At 44.4% G+C, this 26,135-nt stretch overlaps 1 protein-coding gene across 1 annotated transcript; it reads left to right on the top strand.

Moving 5' to 3' along the window:
- The first annotated feature begins 666 nt into the window (after positions 1–666).
- On the top strand, positions 667–26,076 carry CMTR1 (cap methyltransferase 1). Its single transcript, XM_009637223.2, has 23 exons — positions 667–798; positions 4,832–4,974; positions 7,845–8,003; positions 9,037–9,129; positions 9,672–9,743; positions 10,384–10,478; positions 10,583–10,655; positions 10,864–11,062; positions 13,636–13,754; positions 14,501–14,597; positions 15,841–15,973; positions 16,535–16,714; positions 17,098–17,154; positions 17,549–17,606; positions 18,228–18,296; positions 18,471–18,602; positions 19,115–19,237; positions 19,936–20,027; positions 20,603–20,671; positions 22,156–22,203; positions 22,778–22,890; positions 23,817–23,925; positions 25,942–26,076. Exons 1-23 carry the CDS (start codon positions 672–674, stop codon positions 26,072–26,074), a joined length of 2,493 nt encoding a protein of 830 aa, XP_009635518.1. The 5' UTR covers positions 667–671; the 3' UTR covers positions 26,075–26,076.
- The last annotated feature ends 59 nt before the right edge of the window (positions 26,077–26,135 follow it).

Genomic DNA, 26,135 nt, shown 5'->3' with positions numbered 1-26,135 from the left:
CCCCAAACCAGCCCCAGCCGGTTTGGTTTAAGTTTGAGTTTGCCCCTGCTCCTTGGTTCCTGTCCCCCGCAGGCCTTAGCGTTTATCGGCCGCATCCAGAAGCTTGGATCTCTTGCTGGTGATGCCTGGTGAAAAACCCGAACGCTCTCCGCCTCGAGCCCACGTATTTAATAAAGTTTTTAAAGCTCTTTAATTAATATTTGCAGAGCTGCTCCGAGTCTCTTGCGAGAAATAGGTTCCACCTTGCGTCTTCTCCTTTAGGTTGATCTAATTTCCTCTTTTTTTTGGTGCGTTTGGATAAAATGAATCTTTGATTAAGTAGTACTGAGCAACTGCTGTATATTTAAGTTCTCTAAATGCTGACGTACGGGTTGCCTTCATCTACAAGCGTTTAATGGTAAGTAGGTTGTAGAAATGATGTGAAATTCAAGTGATCAGTAATAGGGAAGCGTCTGCACAGACTTCATGTTTGTTTAGTTAGACTAGCTATTAAAAAGGTAGGTTCAAAAGAAGCTGATACTTTTACCTAGAGCAAACTTAAATTGAGAAGCATAATACTGAGCAGTCCATAAAATTATCTGTGCTGCCATGCTGCTACACCTTACCCTTGAGCATGTGGGAGAATGTTAATTTGCTTAATATTTACCAAGTGTGATCATCTTTCAGCAAAAATGAAGAGAAGGACGGAACCTGAGTTTAGCAGCCCCCAAAAGAAGCAGAAGAGGATAGAAGACTTGGGATTAACCCTCAGTTCTACTTCAGATGATGAAACGCAGTTTAGTAATCATACTACTCAAGGTAAGATTGGAGATAAGGTATGTGCTGCTGCAGGGAATCAAAATAATAACTAGGAGTTTAACCCACATCTAAATCCTAATCGATAGCCAGAACTTCAAGGGCATACTCTCTCTTTAGGAGAAAAACTACATTATATCTGTTCACAAACTTGGATTGGTATGAATTTTTTTACGCTTTTTAAAAATCTTACGTAAACAGTTTGGTCTGGGAATTGTACGAATTCAGACATAGAAAGAGGCAGATGACAAGTGCGTGGTCTAAAGCTGTAAAGACTCTTGTAATATGTGAGCCACATTCATCTTTTCAGTCTCAGCGGTTATTTCTGTTTTGGAATCTTTCAGTAGTGAGGAGTTGTGGGTGTTGTGCTATAAAGAAACATCATAGTCCCTCATTGTTTAAAAAATAAATCAATAATCTTATCACACTTTTGCAGATGGGAGGAATGGAGATAAATACAAGGGCAGGTTGACTGGGACTCGTGCATTGTAGCACCTTCTCTTTTGCTGGCTCAGTGGGATTTTTGGGGAGAGGGAGGAGTTGTGAGAGCTCACAGGTGTTTGGTTTCAGAAAGAAAAACTGTTTTGCAGTTAACTAAATTGATTGCCTACTTGTTCTCAAGTTGGCGAGTGCTTTCTAATCTGGAGCTTAGGGTATACCAAAGGTGAGGTGAGTGGCCTACACAATTGGTATTGCTGTTGCAGGGTGCTTTAAACTCTCCCGGGATGGTTCTTCAGGTTGCCTCACGGTCATGCCTGCTGCTTCTGAGTCTTGGGGTTTCCCATGGCCATAAAGTGTTGGTGAGAAAGGGCCTGAACACCTAAAGAAGCCTTCATCTTGTGAAAAGAGAAGGGGATGCCTATGGAAGATGAGCGGGTCAGTCTGGGAGTAGTCGTAGTGGCAGGGTATGGTGTGTGTAGCTGTCTGGCAAGGCTGGAGGTGAGCAAGGAGGTTAGAGGTGCAGGGCGTGAGAGCTGGGGTCGGGAATCCTGCGCGCACTCAGAGCTGAGCTAAAAAATTCAAACCAATATTTTTAAAACTGTTTTTTCCCCTTTTGATTATTGAGTTCATATATGGGTCAAAATAGGCTGCGAGTCTTGTTTAAGGAACAAGTTGATACAGTTCAAAGACAACATTTTGGATAGGGTTAATTGTTCAATAGTCCATTACACCCATTGTGGTTTGCAATGAAAGAAAGAAGGTTGGGGGAGAGAAGTGATTTGAGATCTGATCTCAGCTCAGCACGGGCTAGCAAATGTTAAACCGAAGAAAAGATGTGGAGGGAGTTTCTTGAGATTTATGTAGTGGGTATTGTGTTTAAGGCACATCGTGAGCCTCTGGAAAATAAGGCACAGCTCAAAAGCAGGCAGCAAAGTTAATTGAAGCTGTGTATTGGAGAAGCAGAAAGCAGTCACTGACCCTAAAGCAAAATCCTTTGTGATCCTGTTCTTATCTAAGAACTTTATGAAGGACAGATAAACATAGCTTGTGTGACAGATGTTTGAAAATCAAGATGGGTATATAATATTATGAAGACAAGTTAAGTCACAGCCTGCCTTGTGTGGAGCTGGAAGCCTCAAAGGTTGATACCGTAAAACTCTAGCAATAGCAGTTATGTGGGGACACAAGTCCTGAATCTTAAAAGCTGAGAGTTCAGCAACAAGGCTTGAGCACACATTAAAAGGGTTTTAACTACAGTAGCATATTTCACTATGGTGTCTTTTATTTTCACTTCACTTTCTTGTAATGGCCTGCCTTTACCAATTATCCAGTTGCTTCCTATTACTTCATTGATGCTTGGTTTTCTGTAGCAGGAAAATACAGAGATCTGTGAGTTGGGAGAGAAATAATCTGTGTTTTTTCTTAAATCAGAAAAGCGTAAGAGAAGTTCAATCCTTCTTTCTAGGTAATTATAATGTCTTTTTTTAACGCTTCTGTGGAGCTAAATGCTTCCTTTTTATGTGATAAACAGAAAAAGATTAACACTGCTAATGACAATTTTTTGCATTATCTCAAGGCAACTTATGTAGTTCAACTTCTTCTACTTGTATGGGGTAGCACAGAATGATTTCTAGCACTCGGTGGACAAAGGAGGCTCAAGAAGCAGAGGTCCCATGAAGAGCCTGGCTGTGCTTGCCCTGGATTGCTCTTCCAATAATTTGTATGGCCTGTCCCACAGCATTAACTTTAGTATGATTGATGTGGAGCTAGGCAAATTTCAGGAAGGAAATTTGGTCTGTTGCTTCATGCTTGTAGTGATATTGCCACAGGAGAAGTGGAAGGATTCTGTGGGTTGTAGGGTCTTCCTCACTACCCACCTGGTCTGGAGCAGTCTGTAAGACAAATTACATGACTACCATGATTCCTGCCCAGGTCATAGAATCACAGAACGGTTTGCATTGGAAGGGACCTTTAAAGGCCACCTAGTCCAACCCCCTGCAACGAGCAGGGACGTCTTCAACTGGATCCAGTGTTTCACCACCCTCATTGTAAAAAATTTCTTCCTTATAGCTAGCCTAAATCTACCCTCTTTTAGTTTAAAACCATTACTCCTTGTCCTATCACAACAGGCCCTGCTAAAAAATTAAGCCTTTGAGTAATGAAAGGCCGCAATAACGTCTTCCTGATGCCTTCTCTTCTGCAGACTGAACAACCCTAACTCTCCCAGCCTGTCGTTATAGGAGAGGTGCTCCATCCCCCTGATCATTTTTGTGTTTCTCCTCTGCGCCTGCTCCGTGAGTAATGAAAGGCCGCAATAACGTCTTCCTGACGCCTTCTCTTCTGCAGACTGAAAAACCCTAACTCTCCCAGCCTGTCCTTATAGGAGAGGTGCTCCATCCCCCTGATCATTTTTGTGTTTCTCCTCTGCGCCTGCTCCGACAGGTCCACATCTTTCCTGTGCTGAGGGCTCCAGAGCTGGATGCAGTACTCCAGGTGGGGTCTCGCCAGAGTGGAGTAGAGGAACAGAATCATCTCCCTCAACCTGCTGGCCACGCTGCTTTTGATGCAGCCCAGGATACGGCTGCCCTTCAGGCTACGCCCCAGTTACATCCAGCCCAGAGCAAATAGGTTGGGGCATCTCACAACTGTAGAGCAGCAGGGAGGATTGTACAGCTCATACCAGGCTAGGTTCTTCCTTAGCAGATCCCAGGGTGGAACTGGGCATAGACAGAGCTTCATTATTTGGTGCCCGTGAAGGCTCTGCTGCATCAGCTGCAGGTCACTTTCAGGTGACAAAAGTTTATTTTGAGTGCCTGCTGCGTATGGTGGTATATATTACCTTGATTTGACTGTTGACTTGATTAACTTCTTCCTCAAACCTTTGTCTCTGTCAGGGTGTTTTTAAACTAGATTGGTGTCTTCTGATGTCTTTCAATTGGGATGTAAGCATCGGTAAACTCTAGAGGTGAAAAACTCTCTCCTTGGCTGTAGTGACCTTGTGAATCCTCACTGCTGAGCTGGGTAGTGGAGTCAAACTGAAGTTTAATATGGGAACTAAGGGATTCAACGCTCTCTTCTTTCTGCAGTGTTGGCCATTTGGTAGATGCCTGTGTACTTGATGTGGATTTTTGGTTAAGTTAGGGATGCATTTACACCTGTAGGAAACTGAGAAAAATCTGGTGTGTTTTATCAAGATGTCAGTAATTGTCGTTATTCTTGGGAGAGAACCTCTCTGGACTTTCTCAGCTCCTTAGGTTCATTGCGAAGGTCAGGCACACCACAGTGTACGCTTGTCGTCACGCTGTGGCCCGCTCTGCTGCTGCAATGGGGTTTGCCCGGCCCTCTGGGAGGCCTGGAATCCACTGGCTCAGAGAGGTTGTGTGCGACCCTGAGACAAAGGGACAGACAACCAGGTGTTGATTGTATTTTATATTGCATCTGTGTGCTTCCCATAGCACATCTGAGATACTGAAATGTCCTCTCTATGTATGTTGAGAGGGTTTAATGAGTCACACTGTATCACTTAATGGGATTACTCAGATGTCTGTCTTATATTTTAATTTCATACTCACTTCTTTTTTTGTTTTGTTTTCAGAGTCTTCCAGTAGCAGCAGTGGATCTGACAGTGAGAGCGATGAGAAAAGACCGGTATTCAGCAATGAGTTCAAACAAGACTCTCTTGTGGAGGGTACTTCATCTCGCTACTCAATGTATAACAGTGTCTCCCAAAAGCTCATGGTAGGTCAAAATAGTTTTGGACCAAACTATTAATACCTGATGAGAGCAAAGTGGAAAAAACAGCCCCTCACTACAAGAAAGATGTTGCATTGCTGGAACATGTCCAGAGGAGAGCCACAAAGCTGGTGAGGGGTCTGGAGCACAAGTCACACGAGGAGCGGCTGAGGGAACTGGGGTTATTTAGTCTGGAGGAGGCTGAGGGGAGACCTGATCGCCCTCTACAACTGCCTGACAGGAGGCTGTAGGGAGGTGGGGGTCGGCCTCTTCTCCCTGGGAACAGATGATGGGACGAGGGGAATGGTTTGAAGCTGCGCCAGGGCAGGTTTAGGTTGGACATTAGGAAAAATTTCTTCACTGAAAGGGTTGTCAGGCTCTGGAATGGGCTGCCCAGGGAGGTGGTCGAGTCCCCATCCCTGGAGGGATTTAAAAGAGGTGTAGATGAGGTGCTTAGGGCCATGGTTTAGTGGTGGGATGGCAGGGTTAGGTTAACGGTTGGACTTGATGATCTCAAAGGTCTTTTCCAATCAAAGTGATTCTGTGATTCTGTGATTCTGTGATTCTGTGATTCTGTGATTCTATGTTTTTGATTCTGATCCTCCTTGTAGCAGGGGTCTTTGCTTCTTTCAGCCAGCTACAGAGCAACTGGGGGAGCCTGAGAGAGTTTCATTGAAGGGGATCTGTTAAAAAAAGAAAATGAATTCATGTTCAAGACCTAGAAGCAGGGAGGCCAATGTGAAGGGAAAGATCTCTGAGTCTGGCAGCTTACTGAGCTTGAAAAAGAGTCCTGTCGTGTGTTATTTTGCAATGCTTGAGTTAACAAATGCCTTGTAAGAAAGGCATTACCAAATTCTGTGATTGACATTAATTTGCTTGGTCTTGGAGGCTGGCTGGCATACCCTTGTAGAATTATTACCTTAATTATCAAGCTATTTCTTTTCCTTTCAAGTAGTGCCACTCTGCTTTTGTCAGGCCAGAAATTTCTTGGAAAGGCAGGGAGTTGTGAACGATAGCGACTGTGACAACTAAACTTTGAAGGTGATTGCCAACCCCTTGATTGCACAGTGTGAGTGTGGGGAAGAAAGTACTTTCAGGAAGTTCTAAGAAAATGGTTTTGTCTCTGTCTCATGGTAGTCCCAAATTCATCAACTTGTTCCTGAGTTTAAAAGCAATAGGCTGTAGAGAAGAGGAGTCTTTTTTGGTGCATGCTGTTACACTCGTTTCCTGATGCAAACTTTGTCACTGTGGTGTCACCGTAATCCTGAAAGAGTTTCCATTCTTGATAACAAAGAAACAAAAATGTTATTTCCAAGGGCAGCGGAGAAGATGAGATGTATAGTTGTGTATTACTTGAAATGTGACAGGAAGTTTGGGACTCAGTGGGGACTGAATTTGGGTCTCCTTTTGTTCCGTGCTGGTGCTGTACTCACAGGAGCAGGGGTCAGCAGTCTTTCCATGGTGGTGGGCCTGCTTGTACCTACCTTTGCCAAGTCAGAAGTTCAGTCTTCTACTAGAAGCTGGGAAGTGCTAGCTGCTACTAGGGGTGGGAACAGGGAGATGCTGCCTCTCAAGGAGGTGGAACGCTGCTGACCAGGATCATGCCCCTACATGAAAAAGGAATGTTCAGCTCTTGCTGAATTCAAAACTCAATGGGATCCAGAGGCTGAGAGTTGCTGATTGTGCCTCTCTGTAGATAAATCCTCTTGCTGATCATTCGGAATCTGTTCACGTGCACTTTTGGCACTAGGCTGCAGTTTGCTGATTTTAGTACAAGACTATCTTTCACTTGGAGATTTCTCTCCTGAGCCAATTAGGATGTGGGCTTTCAATTGCCACAACACAGGAGCTTTTACTACTGAATTCAGGAGGCTCTTGTTTGTAACGCCTCATAAATTTGAGTATGAAGATTGATGTGGTGTCAAGTCTGGTTGAACGATTTGGTAGCATTAGGTAAGTAAAAGGAAAACTGTCCTTGATTACTAGATGTTCAAAATTCTGTCCTCAGAAAACCATTGTATTACAGGCTCAGTGGCTGTCATCTTTGGTGCACATATTTCAAGGTCTGATCAGAGCCAGGTAGCAAAGGGAAAACACCATGTACCTTTGTATAAAACCTGTCTGATATTCTTATGTTGTTTCTCATACGGATTGGTAATAAACAATGTTTTTGTTGCTTTTACAGGAGGGACTATATGGACACTTTATTCATTCAAAGTGAAACTTAAGGATTAAGTCTTTTATTTACTTACTGTCTTGTAGTTGCACACTGGAGGAAGTGAAGTTGGCTGCATTCATGCTTTCTGTTGTTGTTCTCTTCTTGCTAAAATTTATGAAGAAAAAAACCTGAAAAAGTAGCAGTTAATGAACATATTTCTTTTAACCTAAGAGATGGGAATGTGTTTCAGGAGCAGTGTGTCTCGCATTCCTCCTCTGAATTTTAGGTGAGGTTTTAACTGATGCTTGAAATGTATGTGGCTGCACATTCACAGCAAAGAATATCGTCACAACATGAATTTTCTCCTGTGCCGGGCTCTTCTGTTTTAGGAACCTTCCACGCTTACTGAACATGGTGATGAATGACTCCAGGCTCCTCACTACCTCTCCCTCTGAGCAGGCCATTCCTGCACTACTGAACCTTTTGTAATTTGCTGTCTTTTCAAACATCATTCTTTAGATCTAGTTCTTCTGCATCCTGCCTCAGTGAAGTGAACTCGGTATTACGTCCTGAAAGCCACAACTGAGATTAAAAATGCTCAGTGTCTTCAAGTCACTTCAGGGTCATGTGTCATTTTCCCTGCTAGTCTTTGATCTCAGTAGTAGTATATAAACTCAAGTCCACTTGCCTCAGTGTGCTCCCTTTGCTTTCTTTATAGGCCAAGATGGGCTTCCGGGAAGGAGAAGGTCTGGGAAAATATGGCCAAGGCAGGAAGGATATTGTTGAGGCCTCCAATCAGAAGGGAAGGAGAGGCTTTGGTCTGACCCTCAAAGGATTTGACGGGGAGCTCAATATTGACTGGCAGGATGAGCCAGAGGTAAGTACTTCCTATTCTGTTTCCCTTTGCTGTTGCTGTGTTCAGAATTTGCCCTCTGGAAATGATGTTTAGTGTTGTCTGATACAACTGGCTACCATCAAGTGGCTCTGCTGCGTAGACTTAAGCCTTATTTTGTCCCAGAACAGCATGGCAGAATTTGTGTTCTGTCACATGTATTAATGTTCTGGCACAAAACTGGTTTCAGATGGATTGTTGCTGTGCTATGTAGGATTTGTTTCCGAGTTTGTAGTAGTGAATGTGATTGAAAATTGTTATCAAGCTCTTTCGGGTTTACCATTTTTATTTTGTATATTATTTTTCATGCCTGTATAGGTAATTATTTTTTTAAATCTTTGTGTGTTTAAAAGCCCCAAATAAAATGCTCAGATGTTCTATCCCTATGTCTTGTCAAGCTCTTCAACAGGGAAGGAAATTGGGAAATAGAAATAGATGTTGTCAGGAAAATAAAGCCCAGTTTTGATATCATTTGTTGCGAAATAGCCGCTGTATGTTTGTATTTAAAAGAAAAAACAAACTACAACACTGAATCCTAGGGATCCGACAGCTGGAGAGTAAGCCAGAAGGTCCCAGCCGTTGTTAGTCAAGGGCAGCAATGCTTATTGAGTCATGTATGGTGCATGTTACAGTACTTCGCTCTCCTTCGCTCTTCCAACATCAGGAAGTGTGGTTTTTTGGCAGCTGTCTCTCTTGCAATGTCTCTAAAATGTACCTTGAGAGTACTAGGCTTTTGCTTTATGTCTTGATTATTCATTAGACTGATGAGATAAAAGTGGTGTGAGGTTTTTTTTGGTGGTGGTTTTTTCATTTTTTTAATTTTTTTTTTAACATTTTATTTTAAATCCAAACAAATAAGACATGGTTTAGATTAGGAGAAAAAAACAGATATGATTGGCCCTAAAGTCATGGCATAACCCCTTATGCTAGGATTAGGAGGCAAATTTTTGGGAGAAATTGGTGGTTATATTTTGCTAGCAAAACAGTCTTTGACTCTTCTCATGTCTTGTGTTTGCAGCCCAGTGCCTATGAGGAGGTGGACTGGTGCCTTGAGTGCACCACGGAAATCCCTGATGCCCAGGAGCTGAAGGAATGGATGACTGTGGGGAAGGTATTTTTTTTAGATCCCAGTACTTACCAGCCTAAGAAGATTTAAGACTACTCAGCATGAAACAATTGCCTTGTCGGAGACTCATAGAATAACCTAGGCTGGAGGGGACCTCTGGAGATTGCTAGTGTGGCTTCCTGCTTAAAGCAGGTCCAACTACATCTGTTTGCTCAGGGCCTTGTTTGGTTGAGTTTTTGAGTATCTCCATGGATGGAAATCTCACAACCTGTTTGGGCATCTGTTTCAGTGTTTGTTAACCCAGTTGGCAAAAAAAATTTCCATATAGCTAATAAGCATTTTTTGTGGCCCTTTTGCTGGGCTTGCTCCAGGATGTCTGTCTTGTGTTGGGGAGTGCTAAACTGGATGCAGTATTCCACATGTGGTCTCAAGATGCTGAATAGGGGAGAATAATTCCTCAGCCTGCTGCCTATGCTCTTGCTAATACAGCCTAGTATGTGGTTGGCAACCTTCGTCACTGGTACGTGTTGCATTCTGAAATGACTGATACCGTGTTTGCTGTTATCTGTGTTCTTCTTCTATTTCAGAGGAAGATGGTGATTGAAGATGAAACAGAGTTCTGTAGTGAAGAGCTTTTACATAATGTCCTGCAGTGCAAGGTGAGTCCCTTTCTTTAGAGGGGAACTGGAGTTTTGGGGAAGCAAGTGAAATAAATGATTGAAGGGGATTGAGTAGTTTACTTAGGTGGTTGGCAGGAGCTCAGAACATCCTCTTTCACCTCCATGCCACTAGTGTATCCTGGTTGGTACTGTCTCTTCAGTAACCTGTTTTGTGCATCAGCCTTCAAAGACATTAATGAAAACAGTCTCCCTTTCTTAGTTCAACTGAAAGACTGAAGACTTGCATAATCTAAGGAAATAAGCTCCATTTCTTTTCTTTTCTTGTGTGCTCCATCTTCACTCCTGGGATTTATCGTGCCCTTGTAAATTGCAGTAGAGTGTCAGTGTGTATATGTGTGTGTGAGAAATACCATAGGCTGTGACTGCTTTTGAGGTGGCTCGCCACGTTGTCAGGCTCTGGAGCTATCACTTCAGAGTCGCTAAATTTGCTTGAGAACTGGGGTGGCTTGGAAGAAAAGTGAATATCATTGTGATGGAAAAACATGCTATATTGACGAACCAAACCCTGCACGGAGTTTGCTGTCTAAGGAGAGAGGAGCAGGAGATTAGGAAATGCTCATGCCTGCCTGTCCCTCAAGCCTGTGCTAGGTCCAGCTCAATTTTGTTTCTGTTTGCGCAGAGTGTATTTGATGAGCTGGATGGAGAAGAAATGCGTCGAGCCCGAACAAGATCTAACCCCTATGAGATGATCCGTGGAGTTTTCTTCCTGAACAGGTTTGCAGAACTTTGGGTAGTGTGGCCCCTTTCCCATTTCTGTCCGCTTTGAGCCTTGGGAGCCAAGGTTGAAACTTAGGAGGTCCCTATTTATGTGTTCACAGGGCTGCAATGAAGATGGCAAATATGGACCACGTCTTTGACTACATGTTTACGAACCCCAAAGACTTCCATGGGGTGAGGGCCTCTATTTAACTTTCAAACAGTAGTGCTTTCTCAGAGAATGGAGAAGGTGGGGAGAAAGGAGAATCCTTAGGATACTAGCTGGGAAAAGAGGTGCTGGAAAGAGGCTTCTCTGGATGAGTAGTGCAGTTTGTGGCGCCTCTGGTTTGACTGATGTGAGCTGTTACTGGGTCAGTAGAATTTCCTTAGTTTCGTTTTGCAGAGGCCCTTGATAAAGGAGCGAGATGCAGAGCTGCTCTACTTTGCTGACGTGTGTGCTGGTCCCGGAGGCTTCTCCGAGTACGTCTTGTGGAGGCGGAAGTGGCACGCGAAAGGATTTGGCATGACCTTGAAAGGACCAAATGATTTTAAACTAGAGGACTTCTATTCTGCTTCCAGTGAGCTCTTTGAACCTTATTATGGTAAGTAGTGCATGTGTGAGTGTTACCTGGTGTTTTTCCTTACGCTGCAGCCTCTGTATCAGGAGTAGAGCTGGTATTGATACCAGCATGGGGATCTAATAGGGAACCAAGGTAGAAAGGGGCTGTCATCTGAGGAAAGGGTTGGGATCGGTGAGCTGGCATATCAAGTCACATTTCTGTACTTTTTTCCAGTCTGTCCTGGGAATGTGTGTCCCATTTTAATAGTTGATACTTGAGTGCTTTGCTTACCTGAAAATTTCAGAGTGCTTTAAGATTGCTTGACGATATTTTTCCCATTTCACTGATGTCAGCCTGAAACACACTGAGTGAGATGACTTTAATCATAGAGTCATAGAATACTTTGGGTTGGCAGGGATCTTAAAAATCATCTAGTTCCAATCCCCCCTGACACGGGCAGGGACACTTTCCACTGGACCAGGTTGCTGAAAGCCCCATCCAATCTGGTCTGGAACTCTTCCAGGGGCATCCGCAACTTCTCTGGGCAACCTGTTCCAGTGTCTCACCACCCTCACAGTAAAGAATTTCTTTCGAAAATCTAATCTAAATCTACCCTCTTTCAGTTTAAAACAGTTACCCCTTGTCTTATCACTGCATTCCCTGATAAAGAGTCCCTCACCATCTTTCCTGTAGGCCCCCTTTAAGTACTGGAAGGCTGCTATAAAGTCTTTTCTTCTCTAGGCTAAACAACCTCGGTGCTCTCAGCCTGTCCTTGCAAGGGAGGTGCTCCAGCCCCCTGACTTGCCCAAAGATCTGTTAGCAGAGCCAGAGATAGAAACCTTACTTGCCTGACTGGCAGTATGCTTCTATATCAGACCTCCCTAGCTCTGCTTTGGATTGTGGGCTCTTAGCAAAGATACATAAAACAGATTTGGGCTAGAGGCTGTATCTGAATCACTGTGACTAAATGAGCTGCTTAATCCAAAGAGGTTTAAGCTAACATGTTTTACCTTGCTTTGAGGCAGACTAAGCAGGTTACACAGACAATTCCTGCGTCTCACCTCGTGGATGGTAACTTGTTAAGTTTTCTCATATGTTTCAGCCCTCTTATCTGCATACCCTCTAGGAATAAGAAGGGGAATACAAGGATTGCTAGTACTTCTTCTTATTTCACACCATATAAAGGAAACGCGAGTGTGACTGTCTTGTAGAGAGAGGGTTTCCCTTTCCATTGTCGTGCTTTTTCTATTCCTCTCCACCACTCTGACTCTTGTTGACTGCCGCTTTTTGACACCTGACCATGAACTTGTAGAGAATGGTTAGCGCTTCAGCTTTAGATCTGTTAAAGAGAAGGTTCACGATAGGGGCAGCAAGGCAGGTAAACACATTGTTCTAAGGGTTGCAGCATGTGGATCTTCATAACTCACTGCAAACTGGTGTTCTTAAGGAGAGGAGGAGATAGCTGGAGAAATGAATAGCCCCAATGACTTTGATGCATTTTCCTGATCTCTTTCTGTTATGCTATGAAGACTAGTGAGGTGTGTACAAACTCTCTTCCAGTGATGGGAAGGAAGTAGACTGCCGTGATATTTGTGGTGTTGTGCTGGTTTTGGCTGGGATAGAATTAATTTTCTTCATCCCCCATCCCAGGGGGTGGGGTGGGAGTGAGAGTGATGGAGGGGCTGTGTGGTGCTTAGTTGCCCCCAGCTGGGGTTAAACCAGGACAGTTGTGAAGAATGGTAACAAATTCTAGCATCACTTCACTTACTGACAGGATGATTGATGAGGAATTTAGTTATCAAAGCACTATCATGCATCCTGATCTCTGCTGCTTTCTAGTCCTCCAGTTCAGTTAATAGGAGCTGTAGTTGTAGAAGATTTATAGGCACTAATACCAAGTAGAAGTTCAGGCTTCCTCAAAGTCAGAATTGTTGAGTTCTAGAATACACCTTAGATTAGCTTTCTAAAACACCAACCTGGGGCACAATGTACCCCTTTTTAAAAAGAGCCGTATGGGAAAACTGTATGAATGTTCATGCACAAACCCTATTTCCCTTTATAAACTTGTTCGCAGGTTTTTTGGGTGGTTGCCTTTTTTTGAATTCTAGATTACATTGTGTTTGTAAATAGAGTATTGTGTTTCTTTGGAGTTATTTGACTCTTAGTAGAATGTTGCCAGTGCACAATGTAAATAATTTTGCCTTGTCTGTAAAAACACGTTATTAACAGGTGATGGGTGCAGTGAAATCAAACCTTACATTTTTAGTAGGTTCAGCTATGCGTCATTCCTAGTTGGATGAGAATATTGTCACATAGTCAGTTCTCATCTCAGGGGAGGGCAGTGAATGATTTGTCTTTTGCTGAGGCTAATGTACAACTTATCATTTGAACATGGTTATTACATGGCTTTGTTTAGCCCCAACTACGCAATCTGAATAATTTTCCTAAATTAACAAGCATCTTCCGTAGTGAACAAGGGAATGTATTAATGCTTATTTGCCTATCAAGGTTTGTGTTGTTGTGTTTGTTGATAGAATACAATAGATCACCTGCACATACTGATCTTTTGTCTGTACTTGCAAGCATGTTAGTAACTGTCTGCTCTTTTCCCTTAGGAGAGGGAGGAATTGATGGAGATGGAGACATCACTCGCCCAGAGAACATTACTGCTTTCCGGAATTTTGTTTTGGACAATACTGATCACAAGGGAGTGCATTTCTTAATGGCTGATGGGGTTAGTCCATTTCTTTTTCTTCCTGCACTAATGACCAAACCTGATACCTCAGTCTGCGTATAGCAGGATATTTGACATGTGTCCGTAGTTACAATGTGAAATTCTTCAAGGCTTGCCATTTTTGGGCCCCTCACTCCAAGAAAGACGTTGCGTTGCTGGAGCATGTCCAGAGGAGAGCCACAAAGCTGGGGAGGGGTCTGGAGCACAAGGCTTACGAGGAGCGGCTGGGGGAGCTGGGGGTGTTCAGCCTGGAGCGGAGGAGGCTGAGGGGAGCCCTCATCGCCCTCTAAACTGCCTGACAGGAGGGGGGAGCCGGGGGGGGTTGGCCTCTTCTCCCTGGGAATGGGCGATGGGACGAGGGGGAATGGTCTGAAGTTGCGCCAGGGCAGGTTTAGGTTGGACATTAGGAAAAGTTTCTTCACCGAAAGGGCTGTCAGGCTCTGGAATGGGCTGCCCAGGGAGGTGGTCGAGCCCTCATCGCTGGAGGTGTTTAAAAGAAGGGCAGATGAGGTGCTTAGGGACAGGGTTTAGTGGTGGGATGGCAGGGTTAGGTTAAAGGTTGGATTTGATGATCTTAAAGGTCTTTTCCAACCAAAGTGATTCTATGATTCTATGAAATTCCTGATGGCGGTGGTTTTTATCTTAAAGAAACAGAAATTATCATGATTCCATGATTTAGCTGTACAGAATCCTTTGCTTGACAACAGATTTGTGGAGATACTAATCATATGCTATGTGCTTTGCAGGGTTTCTCAGTGGAGGGTCAGGAGAATCTGCAAGAAATCCTAAGCAAACAGCTCATGCTTTGCCAGTTCCTTACAGCACTGTCCATTGTCCGAACAGGTATGTGTTTTTCCATTAATCTTCTTCCTCTTTCTCTAAACAGCAGGTGGCATTGTGGAAGGATGCTGCACAGTTTTTATTAACATGCCACGAAGCCTGCTCTGCAGTGAAGCTAAGTTGCACAGAATTGAGAGGGTATACACATACATCCTGAGATGGTTGTCACAAAGCTAAGAGAACTGGGGCAGAAAAATAGTATTATCTATGTCTATCTTTCCTTGAATTAAAAGCATGAGGTAAAATGCATTAGTTTAAAGCTCTTACAATGTGTTCTGTTATGTAGCTGTCTTGGGATAAGGTCACTAGTGTGATAACCGAACAGTATATCTGAGTCTTGTGACACTAGCTGGACCAGCTGCTTCCTGAGTATTCTAGTAGGTTGGTTGGAAGTGTGGTGTTTATCCAGTTCATCCTTCCTCTAACTTGTGCCTTTTCTCTTTTAAATCTGCCATCTCTGATCAGGACAAGATGATATCTCACATGTCTTGGCTGTACCTCGTTGTTGCCAAACGATGGACATTACAGCTCTTACCTGGTTTTGATGGCTCCTCTCTTCTGCTGAGTTTAGTTAGCACCTGGCACTGACACAGAAGACAAAAAAGCTCATTATGTTATCATTTATCTTGTGCCCTATCTTTAGAAGTACCTGAGGCAATGATCTACTTAGCAGTAGTCTCAAATGTGATAGGTAAAAGGAGCAACCTTCTTTAAGTCTTTCCTGTCTGGGTAGATAATAGCTCTGCAAGACTGACTGCTTTTTGCTTGGGGAACTTGGAATCTTGTTTGAAGGCAAGGGGTGACATAGATTCTTTCCTTTCTAGGTGGTGAGTTATTCTGTTTAGGTAATATCTGTCAGTTTTCTCCTCCAGCCTGAGGTTTCTTATTGCACATATCAGAGCTCCTCTTCTATAGAGGCTTTTGCGTAGCATGCTGCCATGCCATAGGGCACAGTTTGGGCCTGAAAGAGGAGGATGTGGGGTGGATAGAAGGTTTGCTCGCGAGACAGCACGCGTACTGATTTGATCCTGGCCAGGGAAATGCTTTTCTCTTTGCTCCAGAGATATGGGGAAGATAGTTCATGAAATCCAATTGGCTCACTTCAGGGATGCATTTTTGATGCTGTTTAATTGTACAAAACCATTCTTACCAGTTCTGCAGAAGAGAAGGTTGTTGAGGTGCCTCCTTGTTTCTTTACAATGTGCTGCTATCAGTGTGCTTCCTCTCTTTTTTTTTTTTTTTCCAGGAGGACATTTTGTCTGCAAAACATTTGACCTGTTTACTCCATTCAGTGTGGGACTTGTTTATTTGCTGTATTGCTGCTTTGAGCGAGTGTGCATCTTTAAACCTGTGACAAGCCGCCCTGCTAACTCAGAGAGGTGAGATTCTTGAACATAAGGAACTACTAAAGAAACCCTGTCCTCTAAATACAGTGATAGATGGATTTGGGTAAGTCTAGTGGAAGCTCTGTGACCTGCCTCAGTTGGCAGCTGTCTTGGAGGAGGAAACGTTTTAGATGCTTAGCAAATTACGATGATTGACAAGGTAAAGAAGGTACTTGCCAAATTACCCTTCCGAGGAGAAAGCAGTGGAACTAAATATATAAAAAAATTCTGTTTTGCCTGAAACAACTATGGTTCCAGTGAAGCTAGAGCATATATATGTGTGCTACCATTGCACCTGTCCATTTTAGCAGAATTCATTTACTACTTGAGGGAGATCTGTGGGGTTTTTCAATAGGATTGAGTTTCCCAATCTTTCCAGAGCATAGAAAATGTATGACGACTTTGTGATAGGTGAGATTGCACCTTCCTAGGGATGATACCCAAGAGGAAAGATTTCCTGGGATTTGGGAAACTGTCCTGATAACGGGAGCACAGCAAGAAAGTTGGCTGTGTGGAAGAACTGAACCCACACGATCTCTCTGCTTTGCTCTGCAGGTATGTGATATGCAAAGGATTAAAGCTAGGGATTGATGATGTGCGGGACTATCTCTTCATGGTGAACATCAGACTCAACCAGCTGCGCAACTCTGATGTGGATGTGAATCTTGTTGTCCCATTGAATGTGATCAAAGGCGACCAGGATTTCTATGATTACATTGTCCAGTCCAATGAAAAGTGAGTGCCTGTGGGCAATGAGGGCTGCTGCTGTAGGCGGGTTAACCAACATGGCTTTCAGTTGTAGCTTCTTGTGCTCATGGAGGTACTTGTTGACGCTGCTATGGCTTAGCAGAGCAGAGTGACCCTGTGCAGACAAATGCTATGTGCTCTTAGTGACTGTTTAGCATCGGAGTACTGTGTAGAAAGGAAAGGAGTCTGCTGCCTAGTTCGTTCCAGTGGTCTTGCTGTCACTTTGAATCATGTTGGCAATGATCCATCACTACTCTGAGGATCAGACTGGCTTCCTCCTGTTGTCCCATCACTCTTCCTTATTTTGAACAGTAGAACAATCTTGGTAGTGGTTAACTTGTTCCCTGACTGAAATTTGTCCTCTCTTTCAGCCACTGCAAAGTTCAGATAAAGGCGCTAGCCAAAATTCGTGCCTTTGTTCAAGACACGTGAGTATATTCCTCTGGCTTTCAGTGAGGACTGAATTAACCTACTATAAGTGAATTTCTTTGCCCTTGTTTACCCAGCTCTTAGGGATTAGTGTACGTTCATACTAACACATAACTTCTTGAAAACATTGATGCCCAGCAGTACTTTCATGGGATGGAGTGGTGGTTGCTAATCAGTAGTGCAGACCATGAAACAAAGCTAAACACGGGGATTGGAGATGGGTGGAGGGTGGGGAGGGAAGGCAGCATCCTCTTGTGGGTAACTGTTGAGGAGCAGCAAGTGATTGTCATTCCCAAGCCAGACACTGAAAGTTGTGAGTTTTGTAGGGCTGGGATATGTAACGCTGCAAGAGCAAGGAGGTTTCACTGTCTTAAGTCTGCTGTCTTTTTCTAGGACGCTGATTGAGCCACGGCAGGCTGAAATCCGAAAGGAGTGTCTTCAGCTATGGGGGGTAAGCAAGCTGCCAAGCAGGAAGGTTGTGAGGGTGTCTGTTGTGGTGAAACAAGAATGGAGCTGCAGTAGAGACAGGACTTTAAGATGTTGTCTTGTGGGAAAGACAGAGGCTGTTTCAAGCTGTTTATGTAAGCAAACATGATGTTTCTTATTCATTATGTGTATGGCTTAACTGAGCAGGCTTCTTAGCTGAAGTTGAGAATATTTCATCATACAGAGAGTGAACTTGGCACCTAGTTCCCGAACAGCAGAGCTCTCCAAAAGGTCTTGTTTTATGAGTCCACAGTTTCTCTTTCCTGAGCTTTTGACTGCAAGTGGGGCCATACGTAGGGCAGTCAGTTTCGCAGGCTAATTGTGTGTCTTTGGTGAAAAAAGAATTTCATTGAAACATGCATGAAATCAAAGATTTAGCCTGAAATGTCCTGAAGTTGCCGGTTGTTTCCTGTGAGATGTGGTATGCCTACATTAAATTTGCAAAACGCCTGAGACCTTTCATTTGCCAGACCTCTCCAGCAACTGGAATCCCAAGGGGCAGGATGTTCTGTCACGTTTTGAAACCAAGAAAGTTCCTATGAACATGCCAAAGAATAACAAGTCAATTGTTTGGATTTGTTTTCAGATTCCTGATCAGGCTCGTGTTGCTCCTTCATCTTCAGATCCCAAGTCCAAGTTCTTTGAGCTGATCCAGGTGAGACCTTACCCAGCAGCTTGTTCTGAGTCCTTTCATACAAACAGAACTTTTCCCCATGGGAGTTAAGAGATGAAGAAGCTAGTCCTGGATTATTCTTTCATGTAGAAGTTGCATTTACATACCTGTTGATGTACTGTGTCTAATTTGCCTTTTCCATACTTTGCTCTTTAGGGCACGGACATTGATACCTTCAGTTACAAACCCACTCCTCTGAATTCCAGTACCCTAGAGAGAATCCGCCAAGTGTTAGATTACCGGTGTATGGTGTCTGGAAGCGAGCAGAAGTTCCTCCTGGGGCTAGGGGTAAGTGCTGAGAACAGTCTGGGAGTTTTGCTGATTCATTTCAATGCTACTATTCTGCTACTAAACTGCAAGTTTTATCCCATCCTTTCCTGTCCTTAAAGTCCGGAAAGGACCCCTATTAGCAGTTCCTGAGACTGCTAGTTATTTTATGTTTCTTTCACCTGCCTTCACTGTTTTTCACACTAATTAACCCTGTTTTTGTAGTTGCATCCTACACAGAGACCTGTGCTCTTGCTAGTGTCTTTTAATTATCTTCACTGTCCTTTTAAAGGTGTTCTACTTCTGGTTCTTTGTGTGGATATGAAAAGTCACTGGCAGATTAGAATCAGTGTTTTTGTTCCTCTGCTGTAGAGATTAAGGTTCTTCTGTAAAACTTTTGACAAAGAAACTGCTTGTGACAGCCTAGGACAAAAAGATTCTCTGAGGGCTGCTTTACAGTTAGTCAGAGGTCTCTCCTCCACCCCTGCCCTTGTGAAGCTTTGGCTGAGTCTGACTTTGCCTTCTACACACAGAAATCACAGATCTACACCTGGGATGGTCGCCAGTCAGATCGCTGGACAAAGCTGGATTTGAAAACTGAGCTGCCACGAGATACCCTTCTCTCTGTGGAGATTGTTCATGAGCTGAAAGGAGAGGTAGGAGGCTATTCTCTCCCTTACCAAGTGGCTGCAAATATAATGAGCAGTTTCGCCTATTCTCTGTAAGATACTGCAGAATGAATGTTCCGTCTGTGCCAGGTGCAATTTTTTTTGTATATGATCTTTAGAGAAACTATTTTGGATTAAGTTCCTTCTTTCTGTCTAGTGCTAGAGATACGAGCTTTGAACATTTTTTTGAAAACACTTTGGACCTGAGTGCTGCTGCTGTCCTATGTGCAGCAGGAGGTGACGTTGCCAACGTGACTTAATGTGTTCTGTGGCTCTTTGGGTACATAACTCCTCAGTAGTGATTGCAGGCCTTGGGGAAAAGATTCCTGTGGTATGTTCACAGCGTAAGGTATTGCTACCTGGGAGGTTGGCTGTTCTCTGGCACCTCAGATGAGTGCTGTAGTGGGCTGAGCTGTGGCACCTGGTAAGGCACAGCGAGCCTGTGATGGCAGCTGTGGTCCTGCCCTCTCTCCCTCCCCCTGAGACAGAACTGTCTGATTGAGATACACCAGTTCTTGGAGGATGGCATGTTACTGTACAATGGGCAACAGGGAATTTGTGTGCTTCTAATATCTGGAAAGGTGCTTTCTTGCTAGAAGAGAATGATGCCTGTCAAAAACCAGGCTATAGATCAAAGCCAAAATAGCAACAGTCTGAGCAGTAAGTCTCTGTATTTCCCTCCCTAGGGGAAAGCCCAGAGAAAAATCAGCGCCATCCACATCCTTGACGTCTTGGTGCTGAATGGCAATGACGTTCGAAAGCAGCATTTCAACCAGAGGTATGTAGGATCTGGAGAAGCTTGCTTCTTGTACGCGAGTAGGAGCGACTGGGAAACAGTGTTCATGCTAAAAGCAGAATGCTGAGCACAGGGACACACGTGCATTCAGCTGAAACACTGCTATATAGATGAACTGTGGATGAACCTGCTTTGGAGTGAAGTGCGTATAGCCTTTTCCAGCTGTACCTTCTCTGTGTGCCAGGGCAGGTCTAGCTCCTATCTTAGTCTGGGGTGAGCCAGGCACAGTCTGGGTAAACTGAGCATCCTGGGAATACGCATGAGCAGAGCTGATAACTGGCTGTGGGAGAAGGAACAAGCCCCTCGGTTTCCTTCCTCAGGGGCATGATGTCTCTACCAGTCCTACTGCCCTGCTGATACATTGGCGTGTTCAGCAGCATGCGGGCTTATAGAGGAAAGCTATGGAGACCCATTCCTAATGAGATAATAGCCAGTGTCACTGGGCACTGAACTGGGAGGGCAGGGTGAAAAAAGTGTTGCTGAGTACCCGTTTGGCTAGCAGTGTTTTTTTCAAAGATCTCGCTAAACTGCTGGATACTCCTTCCATTTTTATTCAGGATTCAGCTGGCGGAGAAGTTTGTCAAAGCTGTTTCTAAACCCAGCCGGCCGGATATGAACCCCATCCGGTGAGTGGTGACTCCTTCCCTCAGCCTGGCGTGCTTTGGTTTCAGTGTGTTGGAGGATGAAGATAAGGAGCTGAAGGAGAGTTAAATTCCAAGCTGAAATTCATAGTTCTGTTACGTTCAACGGGAAGAGGCTGAAAGCCCTTTAAATATCGAAGATAAAGGTTGATAAGGGGAGAAGTTGTGCCCTCCTTTCACATATCAGACAGTCAGTGTTTTCAAATCAACAGGTGGATTGGCTGGTGCTGATTTCAAATATGTGCATAGTAGGTCTAGCATCCAGTTAGCTTAATCATTGCAAAGACTTCTATGTCCTTGTCTGCCCAGAGGGGTCAGCAGCGGTACGGAGATGCTGACTGTTAGCAGATAAATGGAAGTGCTGACCAGCAGTTGCAATCTCCAAATACCTGAGGAGAAGGCTTAAGTTACAATCCCAAGGAAGTTCCTGACGAAGAGCTTCAGCTTTGGTTGCCTCCTGACCTTCCATTTCATTAATTCTGCTACGGTGGAGTATGAGAGCATCATTGCACTGGGTATCAGATAGGTATTGTGGACCAAACAGCTGCTGTTGCAGAAGCTACAAGTGCTGTGATACTGTGAGAGAAGCTGGAGGAAGGGAAATAGGATGTTCTGCTTGGTGGCTTAATGAAAGATAATGAGTGGGATCTCAATTAAACTCAAGACAGACAGACAATTGCAGTAACTGGAGGAGCTCGAAGTGTTGGAGAGGGCTGAAGGTGAAGTGAGGAGGAGAGCTGTAGAAATGGGTTGTAGAGGAGTCCTCTGCTGTTCCTGTGAGGAGTTCAAACTGTGCTCTTTGAAGCCTGATGCTTGTAGCAGTGTGTGGGAAACGAGTGGCTGGGATGCCTGATCAGAGGCAGCGCTTTTGAAACTTCCTGAGTGTCCCTGTGTCTCAGAACAGCAAGGCCAAAAGCAGTTTGACGTAACGGTAAGAATGATGATTCCAAATAAGCTTTACTGATTTTTTTTTAAAAAAAAAAAAAAAGCTGTTTTTTACATCAGGGTAACTAATGAGTCTGTGGTGTCCCTGAGGATAATAACAGTGAAGATCAGGTGGTTTAGTTTTACGGCGAGGCCAGTGTGCTGAGGCCAGAGCCTGCCTGGGGCTGACCTCGGTGAATTTACCTCATGGGAAAACAAAAGCACACGACTTTCATTGCTCTTCCTCTTCTGTATGCTCGGCCTGAGGTAAAAATGCACAGCTTCCTTAGCAGCGAGGACACTGGTATGCAACCCAGCCATGAGCATACAGGTGTCAGGTTTTCTCAAGCCAGGAGAAATAAGGCACTGGAGCAGAAGACTGAGGAGAAGGGTGAACCTCAGTCATACCTGACCACCTCATGCTGTATAAAACGAACTGTTTGGCTGATCCCTGGAGCTGGGACAGAAAAAGTGGACAGTTTTTACCTTTTTTTTTTTTTTTTTTTTAAAAAAAAAAAATCACATTTTTATCTTTTCCCCCCTAGAGTGAAGGAGGTGTACAGATTGGAGGAAATGGAGAAGATTTTTGTGAGGTAAGTGACTGGCATGAATGAGAGACGTCAGGGCCCGCTGAGGGTATCAGCCATCAATGCACAAGAAGGGATGTGCTGATCCGTGCTCGAGTCCTGGAGAAAGAGCTGTTACGAGCTCGTGCAGTGGTGGTTGCTGTTTCTGAGATGCTGCTGACTCAGCATCATCCTGCTGAGTTCTAATGCTGTGGGTGTGGGCGCTGCGCTTCACAACAGTGGGAGTAGCAACGGCGCTTGAGCTTGCGTCCAGAAGTGTCAGTGGCTTGAAAGATTAAAGAGTTCATACCTGAAATGGGGAACCCCATTTGGATTAAGTGTGGTAGGTCATCACAGATCCTTCACTGCAACACTCGATTGCAGGGCTACCTGATCTAGACAGCTCTGGCTGGTTCCTCTAGCCACGTGGGGGAGGCAAGAGACTGAATTCTCCAGGATGGGATGATTTTTCCCTGTCACGTGCGGTGCTGGCAGTTTTCACTGTGATGCTCTGGAGAGGGTGTGCAGGTGGCACGTTGTGTGCAAGAAGATGGTAAAGGAAGAAACTGCATCTCCATCACTGCCTTCTCTTAACGTTTAGGTTAGAGATGAAAATCATCAAGAGTTCAGGGGGAATACCCCGGCTATCCTACACTGGCCGAGATGACCGGCACTTTGTGCCCACAGGACTCTACATCGTACGGACTGTGAATGGTAGGAAGAGAGTCCCTGCTCTTATTTAACTTTTCGTTGTATTTTCAAGTAAATAATATTGACCAAGCTCACTCCTGTTGCAACTTGGTAAAAAATGAATGGGAGTATTCCAACGGCTAGAGATTAACTTTGCATGTCATGAGGGTAGCTTGGATTTGGATAAGGTTTAGGGTATTTATATGATAGGTGTTTTTCTGTTGCAGGTTGATAGCTAATGTGTGGGTGATTCCATTTATTTACATGACTGATTACTTTCTTTTTTAATAAGTTTCTAATTTTTCGTCACAAAGATATTTTCCAGAGTACGTGGAAGTATCCTATTTGGAATGCCAACTTTTAAATGCAGGGAGAAGGGAGTTTTCTCGTACGGACTGTGAATGGTAGGAAGAGAGTCCCTGCTCTTATTTAACTTTTCGTTGTATTTTCAAGTAAATAATATTGACCAAGCTCACTCCTGTTGCAACTTGGTAAAAAATGAATGGGAGTATTCCAACGGCTAGAGATTAACTTTGCATGTCATGAGGGTAGCTTGGATTTGGATAAGGTTTAGGGTATTTATATGATAGGTGTTTTTCTGTTGCAGGTTGATAGCTAATGTGTGGGTGATTCCCCATTTATTTACATGACTGATTACTTTCTTTTTTAATAAGTTTCTAATTTTTCGTCACAAAGATATTTTCCAGAGTACGTGGAAGTATCCTATTTGGAATGCCAACTTTTAAATGCAGGGAGAAGGGAGTTTTCTCAGTGAATAGAGAACAGCTTGGGAAGCAGGTCATCTTGGGGGAGGGAAGGAAAAAGGAGTAAGAGAAGGATCAGAATTATTCTTGCAGATTTCTCCTGCTGCTTGCACTATGTGTGTATTTATACTGTGCTTTTTTTTCCCCTTTCCATTTTCTGTCTGATCCCTGTGACCCTTCTGCAAGATCCCTGGACGATGGCATACAGCAAAAACTCCAAGAGGAAATTCTTCTTCAACAAAATGACAAAGGAAGCGAGATACGACCTCCCTTCTGAATCCATTGCACCCTTTCAGTGAGTACAAGCCAGAGCTGAGGCTATGGAAGGATAGTGGTGTGAGTGTTTTTCTGTGTGTGTGTGTGTTTGTGTGTGTGTTTGGAAGGGAGTTCAGGCGTGTTGTGCTATGCTCTTGCAGTCGTTTGCAGTGCAAGCGCAGCTTGGTCACCAGGGTGTGCTGCAGAAGCTGGCACCTTCTCAGACTTTCAGGAAACTGCCGGTCTGGATTCGTGGATTTTGCAATTAATTACTATGAATAAGACACACCTCTCAACTTTGTTCCCCTGTCTGCAGCAGAGTACAAGTTACTGAACCTCCCTGCACATAAGGAAATGGCACTTGAGCCCAGCAGCTGGAGTTTGCTGCATCTCTGTATTTTAAGATGCTTGTTTGGAAGTTGCTCATTTAAAAGCAAATCCCAGTTCATTTAGCCCAGGCTCTGGAATAAGCTATAGGTAGCTGGGAGCTGTTCAAAGAGGGAGTGAGAGAGCGAAGTAGCAGCTCCTTGGGAAAGGATGGAGTGGCTTGTCATTGGGTAGTCATTAACACTCTGTTTTAACCCTATTGAGTACTAAGCTAAGGCCACATCTTAAGTAATCCTGAGTCTGCCTGACACCTCAAGGCTCATGGGTGGAGGGAGATGTTCTGCACACCCTGCCGTCAGGTAGTCTTAAGAGATGCCCTCCTCCACCACTACCCAGGGCTGCGCCTGAGCGAGAGCTTGGTATGAAATAAGGCTCCTGATTTTCTCACTTTGAATCTCCCTACCTACCTTACAGCAGTGCTCTTAGGATGCTTAAGCTTCCCTTAACCAGCTAAATGGAAGAACGGGCTTAAAAAGCAGAGGCACATGATGCTTTTTGCCTCCGTGTGCCAGGATGGGGTTAGTTCTGTACTCAGAAGTAGGCCAGGGTCAACCTGCAGGAAGGTTAGACATTAGGAAAAACTTCTTCACCGAAAGGGCTGTCAGGCTCTGGAATGGGCTGCCCAGGGAGGTGGTCGAGTCCCCATCCCTGGAGGGATTTAAAAGAAGGATAGATGAGGTGCTTAGGGACAGGGTTTAGTGGTGGGATGGCAGGGTTAGGTTAACAGTTGGACTTGATGATCTTAAAGGTCTTTTCCAACCAAAGTGATTCTATGATTCTAATGGCTGAGGAGGTGTGGGGAGCTTGTGTGGGCCTCCAGAAGGGATGTGTTGTGTTGTGGTTAGTGAGTACTAATGTGCCTATAATTAGCCATTGACATGTGCTCTTGTTGCCGTGCTAGTACTGCTTTGTTAGAACAGGAGCACTAAATAAGCTATGAATATTAAGTGTCAGTAATTGTACAAAACTAAAGGCTGCTGTGTCGGCAGTAATTAGCAGCTCTGTTTTCATTATGGCTGGGACTGTGTTGATGCAGTGAGGGAGGGCTGTGCTTGATGGATGGAGTGAGAAGGTGGCGTTGTAGGACCAGAACCCTCAGCAGCCAAGTGGAGCTCAGTGATTTCACGAGCTTGGTGATTTCGTGCGAGGGGAAAGAGGGGATGATCCCAGCCGCTTCTGTACAGCGTCTGAAGTGCTGTTCGTTTGCAAAGCTCCACAGGGCAGCTATTACTGATACCAGTCGGTTTGTGGTGAGTGATTAGATTGCGGCTTGCCACTGCTGGCAGACTGTCTAAATGCTTCATTAAGGCCTTTCCGTTGTCTGCAATGACAGTTTCCTCCTCTCAGAAACTTGGGGGGAGGTAGGTTTTTCCCCATTGACCTGTCTCCTTCCAGCAAATGCTGAACTGAATCTTGAACAAAGCTAGAATTAACAAGTTTGTTTCCATGGAAATCTTTTCGGCTTGAAAATTGCTGTACCTTAAGGGCTGTAGAGTTTGTAAGGTGAATGAACGCACTGGTCTTTTTCCAAGGCACCCCTTAGACAGAATCTCTCTGTGTGGCTCCCATTGCAAGGGCAGCTGGCTCCGAGGCGCACTTTGTGGCTAGGATGGTTGTGTTTCCTTCCCCTTCCCTGCTAAACTAATCTTGCTCTCCTCTCTGCCCACAGCATCTGCCATTACAGCCGCCTCTTCTGGGAGTGGGGGGAAGGTGTCAAAGTGCACGACTCTCAGAAAAGGCAAGATCCAGAGAAGCTATCAAAGGAGGATGTGCTGTCTTTCATCCAAGCGCACTACCCCTAACCCTGCTCACTTGAGGGGTGGCAGGGGGGGCTGAGCCCAGCTTGGATTCTTCAGAGACTAA

The sequence above is a fragment of the Egretta garzetta genome, unplaced genomic scaffold (assembly GCF_000687185.1).
Source record: "Egretta garzetta isolate BGI_Z169 unplaced genomic scaffold, ASM68718v1 scaffold574, whole genome shotgun sequence".
In the NCBI taxonomy this organism is placed as follows: Eukaryota; Metazoa; Chordata; class Aves; order Pelecaniformes; family Ardeidae; genus Egretta; species Egretta garzetta.
Note: the sequence above shows the minus strand (reverse complement) of the source record. Positions and strands in the feature narration are given on the sequence as shown.